Source organism: Haemorhous mexicanus, chromosome 1 (assembly GCF_027477595.1).
Source record: "Haemorhous mexicanus isolate bHaeMex1 chromosome 1, bHaeMex1.pri, whole genome shotgun sequence".
NCBI lineage: Eukaryota > Metazoa > Chordata > Aves > Passeriformes > Fringillidae > Haemorhous > Haemorhous mexicanus.
Window position 1 is genome coordinate 58,952,060 of NC_082341.1, and position 8,288 is coordinate 58,960,347.

Here is an 8,288-nt window from a genome sequence, read left to right on the forward strand (position 1 = left end):
CTGCAAGGAACCAAAACCATTAAGGTAAAGGACGCCGTCAATAGGAAACAGGCATGCTGCACATTGACTAGGAAAAGCAAAGTTCTCCTTCATTTTCTATTTTCTTGACCTATTCCAACCTTTGCATAAACCCCTGTGCACCATGCATTAAGCTGGGAGCCTGGCTACATGAGGCGCCCGGTCTGACAGAGAGTATCTTTCCCAAAACACTTTCGGTTGCCCAGCCCTTTCTGGGTGGCCTGGTACCAATGAGGCAGTGGAAAGGCCCCTCACGAAGCTGTTGGCTCCACCTTGTAACACGACTGCGGCTTTCCTTCCTCACCACCGCGTCCTGTGGGGCAGTGTCGGAGCTTGGCCCCTGCCAGGGGCTGATGGTGTCTGCCGCAAGGGCCCCCTTGGACTTGAAAAAGAAATTTCTCCAGACATCGGGACTGCGACCCATACAGACGAATTTTCACGTATGTTCCGGGGATGCCAAAGCATTTTCAAGCTAAGCTTTACAGCCAGGATTGCGACGAGCCCGCCCCCGCGGCGGAAGTGAACCCGGCCGGTCTGAGCCAGGCCCTGCCCAACCCCGCCGCGCATCCGGGGGCGGCGCGCAGCTGTGGGCTGTGAGGCCCCTCCCGCCCGCCCTGCCCGCCTCCTGTGGCAGCGGGACCGGGGCTGCGCGGGCCGGCGCCGCCATGCGATTTCGGGCTAAGATCGTGGATCTCGCCTGCCTCAACCACTTCAGCCGTGAGTATGTCGGGGCAGGCTCAAGGGCGGCAGTGCCTCTCTGAGCGGCTGGGGCCGGATTTCTCGGGCAAGGAAAACAGGAAGGGAGGTGGGGGCCACGGTGCTTTCCTGGGAGGACGGGGCATGAGGCGCTTTCCTTCGCCCCGAGGTATTTAGGAGTTTGCGAAGCAGCACGAGCTGCGTTTGTAAAAGCTGAAAGGTTTTCTGTCTCGCAGAGACTGGGGTGCATGGAGTGATCCCCGCTGTAACATCCTCCTCCGTCCCTCCCTCCGGCAGGTATAATTAACACAATCGCCAAGTTAGCCAAGACCTGCATCCTGCGCCTTACTGTCTGCAAGCTGTATTTCATCCTCTCCGATAAAGTAGCAAATGGAGGCGCCAGTATGTGGTGTGAGCTGAGCCAGGTGAGCCCAGGAAAGTTCAGTAACCACGTTTTGAAAACCAGAGCATGCAGTTGAGTTTGATGTACGAGGAATTTCTTGTATCCCTCACCTTCCATGTGCCAGGTCTCTCAAGGTCTGTCTGGTTGCACGGGTGTTTCATGTTGGATACTCCCTTTTCCTTGATTGTCACTTCAGTGTAAAGCTTCAGTGTGTGCTGGCCCACATGGGCCTGCCCAAAACTGGAAACAGAAAAGCATAACTCACTGTCTAATGGACTGATTAGGTGTTAGGGGAGTACGTTAAACTGCTTAGTCTGTAGCAATGAGTTTTCATGGTTGTGATTCCTCAGGTGATGTGAGGCAGAGGGGGGTTTCCTGGTGTACAAATGCGGTTCTAAGCTTAAGGACCGATAAATAAAACTTGCCTCTCTTGTTTGCTTTATTTCCTGACTTTCAAAAATTGTAGGGGAATTTCTTCGATGAATTTCAGATGGAAGGAGTAGCTGCAGAGCACAATGAAATCTATTTAGAGTTTGTGCCTGAGAACCTGTGGAGAGCATTAAAAACTGCCCAGAATGCTAAGGCAGTGAAGATCAAGTTGACTAATAAACACTGTCCCTGTCTCAGAGTTGCTGTGGAGCTAGTAAGTGCAACCATGCTTTCACGTTCGTTATTAAGAAAAAGATCTCTAAAATTTAGTGAGTTTCCCAAGATCACAGGGTCATAAATGGTATAATTCTAGAAACTAAGGAAATATTGTGCCGTTTTCCATTTCACTGGCCTTTCTTGCCATCATGGTTGGTAGCATACAGAACCAGCTTCGAATCTTCCAAAAGGCAAGGAGGAGGTGGAGGAAGAAAGCTATGTTATTGAAACAAGTTTTTCTAATGTCTGCTTTTCTCCATTCCTTCATCCTCTATCTTCTGCAGATTATTGCCTTTTCATTGAAGCCATTAGGTGAAGGAGGTTTCAGTGTTTGGCTCTGTGTTTTTCCTTTGGTTTTCCTGATATTGTATTGCTGACTTCTGATTCTTTTGTTGTTGTTAACTCTGCTGATTCACCTCTTCCGCTCTAAGGGTAGCTTATAGATACACTAATGACTGATACGTCACAAACTCTTCCTCATTTGAAAGGGAAGCCCACTTAAAAGCATATTGGTATGAACTAAGGTAAAACTAGAACTGAATGTCAGGCATGTAGTTATAGCATTTCCCAGAGTGGGTCTGAAAAATTTAAATTTAGAATTCCAATCTTGTGTTTAACTGCAAGAGCATCCTCTTTTTCCCTCAAGCCATCCTTATCAAGCAGCAGTAGGATTGTGACACATGACATTCCTGTGGGAGTTATTCCCAGAAGAATGTGGAATGACTTCAGAGAGCCCAGTGTGCCAGACTTTGATGTAAGCCTCTGCTTTTATATTCCCTTCTGAAAGGGGGGTTTGCAAGTGGAATGCTATAGAGTATACTATGGTGGGGTTTGCAAAGGAGTTGAAAGGCAAGAGGAAAGACTGGAGGCTACAGTTTTAGAGGGGTATGGAACATGGCTTCTATCCTGACAAGAGAGCCCAGAACCTATGGAAACAGAGCGAGTGGTTGCCAATTGCTTCTGTGATGTTCATGGCAGAGGAAGGGAGGAGAAAAGGACTTGCATGGCTTAAGTCTGGAGCATCTCACACAAATTTAGACTGTTTCAGCTGTTCAGGTGCCAAGTAGCCCAAATAATCTATTCTTTCTGAAATTTATGGCCTGTCTGGCAGAGTTAAAGTTATATGTGTTTCCTCCTGATTTTGACTTTTAGCAGAGTTGTAAGGAAAGGTCCTTGTACAAATGTGCTCCTATTTGAGGTTGTGGATGTCTGTTACCTCTGTACCTAAGAGTATTTGGATTCTGAAGACGTACAAGAAGAAACTTTCAGTATTTTGTTCTTTTATTTCAGATTTTCAGTTCCACAAATTACTGCAGTATTATAGGAATGTTGTTCTTTTATTTTTGGCTATAGTAATTGACTATTTAGTAACACAGATGCTCATGTGAGAGTCTGATCTGCAAAAACATGCCTCTATTTTGAACATAAACTTTGAATGTTAAGTCTGGAACAATTGCTAGAATGATGGCCTGTTGGTATAATGTGAAAGAGTTCCTCTGTTCTTGAGACATTTGCTGATTTCAGATAGATACCGTGCACCCTGAAAGCTATAGATAACACTGTCCAAACTATTATAGAATTGAAAGTAGAAATAAATGTGTCCCAATCACATCTGAAATACTTGTGCAAATGCAATTCTTATGTATTCCTAGGTCAGTATTTACCTACCAGTGCTGAAAACAATGAAGAGTGTTGTGGAAAGAATGAAGAATCTCAGCAATTTCATTGTAAGTTAAGGCACTTAAAGCATGTATGCTACAGGTATTATTTCATGAGGGACATAACAGGTTGCCTAAACTGTGCTGCCACATTATCTTATCTTGAGATGACTTAGACATTGAAATCAAGGCACATGAAGCCTTTGTAAAGCCTGAATAGAATGATGGGATTTATTTTAGGATTTACACTGAAGAGCTTTTCTTGGCCTTCTCAGAAAATGATGCTCTTTGTACTGAAGAACATGGCATTGTGTTGCTACAAACTACTCTTTATAGCTGGTAAGAAATGACAGTCCTTCAGGAAGCTAGCTGGAGACTTTCTGGGCTATTTCATTAAGGAAATGCCTATTAAGTGAGTGTTGTGTTAGGTGTCTGTGAATGAACTTCAGGTAAACTTGACATAGGATTTAAAGGAAATGCTGCTAATAGCCCCTGGATGTGACACTGTGCTTTAGACTGACATGTTGGATTTGCAGTCTACCCTGGATTTCTAGAGTGGGCCTTTTAACTGAAAGAAGCCCTCTGCAGCTGAACAGAAAAGGGCTTTGGTTTTTTATTTAGTTGCTTGTGCTCACAGTCACCATAACTGACTGACATGAAAGTTAGTAAGTAAATGTAGAGCTTTGAGATAGTTTGTGTTTGATGCTGTTCATACCAGTTTTGATAAATAGGAAATTTTCTGCTAACTGAGAATCCTGAAATTGGAACAGTCTCAGTTTTTCAAGACCTGGAAGAGTGTAGAGATTACCCTGGGTTACTGGCAGTTTTGCAAATGGCAGCCATCCTGCAAATACACATCAAACTTTTCTTTTGTGAGATTTTTTTGGGGGCTTTGTTTTTATTTTCTTTCCTTCCACCATGTCCTTGGTAGATATGCTTATGCAAAATTGAGCTCAGTGCTTTTGTTTCTAGAGCTGAGGCTCTTTTCTCACACAGCATAGTTGTATGATGGGATTGAATTTATACTAGGTGCCTTGCTTTCATATTGTTAGAAAACTAAACCGTCAAGTGTCACAATTAATTATTTTTGCAAGATGCATCCTGGTAATTAAACTGGTCAAGATCAGTGCTGCAAAATGGGCTTAGAAGCAATTTCTGATAATACTTGTCCATTGTCCATTGTTTGGAGCCATTCTATACAAGATTCTGATTGCAGTACAAGTTTTTTTTTTTTTTTTTTAATTACTGAGAATTCATCTAATCACAGAAACAAAGTGCTTAGTTGTACTTTAGGAATCCTCTGATCTGCTTGGGATTTGTGTAAGACCATATGTTGTCTCCTTCAAATTCTTTCTTCCAGTTTACAGGATGGAATTTGAAAGCTTTAGCACTTTTCTAGGATTTCTGTCAGTTCAAAGTCCTTCTTGGCGTTACTGATCTGATCCAGCTGTTGTCTGTTTTAAATTCTTGAAAGCAGCACTGTCAGCTCCTGGTGCATCCCCTTTTCTGTGTGTGTCATATAGACTGTGTAGGTGCCTTTCTGTTTGTTGAATAACTGAATGGAAATTCAGGAATCTTTGCATTTCTCCAGCTTCAGTCTCTTATTTCTGAAGTCTTTTTCTCAGCACATAAACTTCCCAAAGCTAATACTTGTTCTAAAAGTACTGGAGAACAATTAAATTTCTTTCTTTTCATAACTTCTGAAAGTTTGGTCTAGAGTAATTCATATGGGAATGATGGGAAATGCATTTTATAGCTGAACAATCAAATGTTTAACCATTTTCAGAAAGTATGGTTGACTTGTACTGAAGTACTCCTGGAAGCTTTTATTTGAGCAAAACCAAACTGTATTCTTCTGTAATTCTGCAATGTGAAAGTGGGTTGCCTAAAATTGAGATTGATTGCAGGTGATTGAAGCAAACTTGTGTGGTGAAATGAACTTGAAAATAGAAACTGACTTAGTATCTGTAACAACACATTTTAAAGACCTGGGAAATCCTCCCTGGGGTAAGTTTCCCTGTTACCTCTTGTGTCTGTCTGATCTCATTACTTAAGTATATTGGTTATAACATTACTTTTTAACTTTTATTCTTTAGAAAATAACATTAAGTACTTTAAAGTCTTCAAATGAAATCTTAAAAGAAAAAGTGGAGTGGCTAATGGAGTGTCTGTTGCATGTTTGGGGTGGTGGTGGGGAATCTCTTCCATTATTCTTGACAGTTTGATAGGAAAACTGGGATTTCTTTTCCTTGCACTGTTCTGAAAAACAAGCCAGTTGAGTTCCAGCACTTCAGCAGTTTTCAGGTATGTCCTTATGGGTGTTGAAACTGCTTTTTATGTTTGGACTAAGTGTTGTGTTCTTACTCTTTTAGCATTAGAGGACGGATGTCAAAGTTCTGCTCAAGGCAGAGATCTGGAAAGTATGGCTGAAGCATGCATAGACATCAAGAAGCTGCTGCAGCTGCTTGCTGGACAGCAGGTCAATCCTACAAAAGCATTGTGCAGTAAGTTCAACAGCTCTGCTTGTGAACTCCAGTTAAGTAGGGTCGTTTGCCATACTTAGTTTCAGCAGAATATCAGTCTTCTGTTTTGTCTGTCTGAAAGTCAACTATTTTTACTGTACCCGAGGACTTCTAGTATTTATATTTTTAGGCAGTTAGATTCAGGTCCTAGGCATTTGGGAAAGAAAAAATAAGTCAGGCTGTTTTAAAAGTCTCAAGCTGAATACTCAGACTCACTAATCATGTGTGTTGTCTTGTTGTCTTTGTTTTAAAATTGTTAATAATGTTTATTATTATTTTGAGATTTTTTTTAAAGTCTTAAAGCCTCTCGCTTCTAGCAGAGAAATTGGAATTTACTGGCATGTTTTTTGGTTGGGGTTTTTCCCTTTGGATGTTTTCTTACACTGATTCTAATACCAAAATTCTTTTTATACAGCTAGTGTTTCTAGCCATACAAAACAATACTTCTTTTCTAGCAGAAGTCTATGCAGGGGTTTATAGCCTATTTTTATAACTGTGCTTTTCCTGAGAACATCTGTTTGTTATAGTTTAGTGCAGATACTAAGAATTTCCCAAGGAAGATTTAAATAATTGGTGTAGCATTATAAACCTATACACTATATATTTACTTTTTGGTATCATCTTTCATAAACTATTAATTCTTCACAGACCCTCAAGGATTTAAATTGTCTAGTTACCCTTCTGTCAGAAGTGGTGGAAGCATTGTTTTTATGGTGACATCTTTAAAATATGTAATTTTTAAGTATTTTTCCTGCCTTGAGGTGAATTTGTGTTTTAATTTTTTTTTCCTCACAGATATTGTACGTAAGAGAATTGTCCACTTCATCTTGCTCCATGAGGAGGTTTCACTTCAGTATTTTATTCCAGCAGTTGCCTGAGTGTTTTGGAATCTTGGTCATTTTCCAACGTGAGGCTTCTTTCATGAAGTCTGAAATCTTTCCTGAGTTGCTGGAGTATTTTGATATGAGACACTGTCAGATGCAGCCATCAGATGGACATTATTTCAATATTTATGAAAGTGTTCAAAATACCTCCTCCTCCAGACAGGCATTTTTGTGAATAGTTATATGCTGTGAAAGACACAGTGCTGGGGAGCGTTGGTATATCTTATGCTTGGGAGGAGCAAAACTGAAATTTGTCTTAGCCACACCTCAAAACACCCCAAAAGCACACTGAATTAAATACTTCAGTCTTCTCAAAAAGACTAAAAAACTAAAGGTAGAATTCACCTTTGGAGTTGCTGTTGTGTGTACTCAATACTGAGCAATGCAATCCAAGTTAAGGGGTCTCTGAGCAAGCTATCATACCTCCATGAAACAGGAGAGGTTTCTGGAGGGTTGCCTGATTGGTATTTGCCTGGGCAAGTATGCACAGCCCTCCTGAAGTGGTACAGAATTGAATTCTGTTCCAGCAGGAATCTTTTGATTACATTTGCTCCAACATTTTCAGTAGCTCTGTTTGTGCTTACTCTTTGTTTAACTCTTGGCCTGGGAGGATGAGCAAAACAGTCTGGATTACTTTGTTAATGTGGGCAGTGAAAACCACTATGTACAGAATGAATATCATATGAGGACATGCGTGAGCACAGCAATTGGTGTGAAATAAAGAACAAGTTATCTGTGGATCACATTTTTCCCTTTCTGGCTAGAAAACATTGTACAACCTGTGTCGTCATGGTGTCAGACATGGTAAGATTGCGTGTAGGCTCTCATGCCAAGCAGCCAAGAGGATGACTGAATTTCACTCATAGGAGTACTGTCCCTGCTTCTACCTCCTGGTTATTTTCTGAGGTCTTTTCCTCCTTATTCAATGAGTGATTTATTTGTTACCCTGGCATGTACTGTACAGCTTTTGATTGTTTTAGTGATTGAGTCTGTGCTGCCAAATGAGACTGGGAGTTTCTTCTAGACAGTAGCTTGTCATGGTCAGAAATGCTGGGTTTATGATGGTTTGGTTTTTCTTTCAAGGGGCATTGACATTAAGGGAGCAATGAATCTTTTGTCCATGGAGATGCAAATGCTCAAGAGAAGGCTAAAGGAGAGGCAGTGTCAATGAGAAGGTAGAATAGACTTGCAGTGATGAGTGTGTTGACTGACTGTTTATAGAACTTTCTACCCTCTTTGTTCCTCCCTGGTCTCCCTTGCCCTGCGCATTGCCTCATCAGTTGTCATATTTCCTCCCACTGTCTGCGACATGCTAAGGTTTGCATCTTTACTATTTGCAAAGTCCCATTTTGCCTATGTTGTGAGTTGACCTTGGTAAGCAGCCACTCACTCACACCTGGTGGGATGGGGGAGAGAACTGGAAGGGTAAAAGTGAAAAAATTCATGGGTTGAGATAAGGACA

General features: G+C 41.5%; 1 protein-coding gene across 2 annotated transcripts; it reads left to right on the forward strand.

Moving 5' to 3' along the window:
• Positions 1-586: 586 nt before the first annotated feature.
• On the forward strand, positions 587-7,566 carry HUS1 (HUS1 checkpoint clamp component). Of its 2 annotated transcripts, XM_059850696.1 has the most exons (8): positions 587-735; positions 1,012-1,139; positions 1,584-1,760; positions 2,409-2,516; positions 3,415-3,489; positions 5,328-5,427; positions 5,793-5,924; positions 6,738-7,566. In XM_059850696.1, the coding sequence occupies exons 1-8, from the start codon at positions 684-686 to the stop codon at positions 6,818-6,820; spliced, it is 855 nt and encodes a 284-aa protein (XP_059706679.1). In that variant the 5' UTR covers positions 587-683; the 3' UTR covers positions 6,821-7,566. The 2 variants fall into 2 exon arrangements, with proteins under 2 accessions (XP_059706679.1, XP_059706688.1); XM_059850705.1 differs by lacking the exons at positions 2,409-2,516; positions 3,415-3,489.
• The last annotated feature ends 722 nt before the right edge of the window (positions 7,567-8,288 follow it).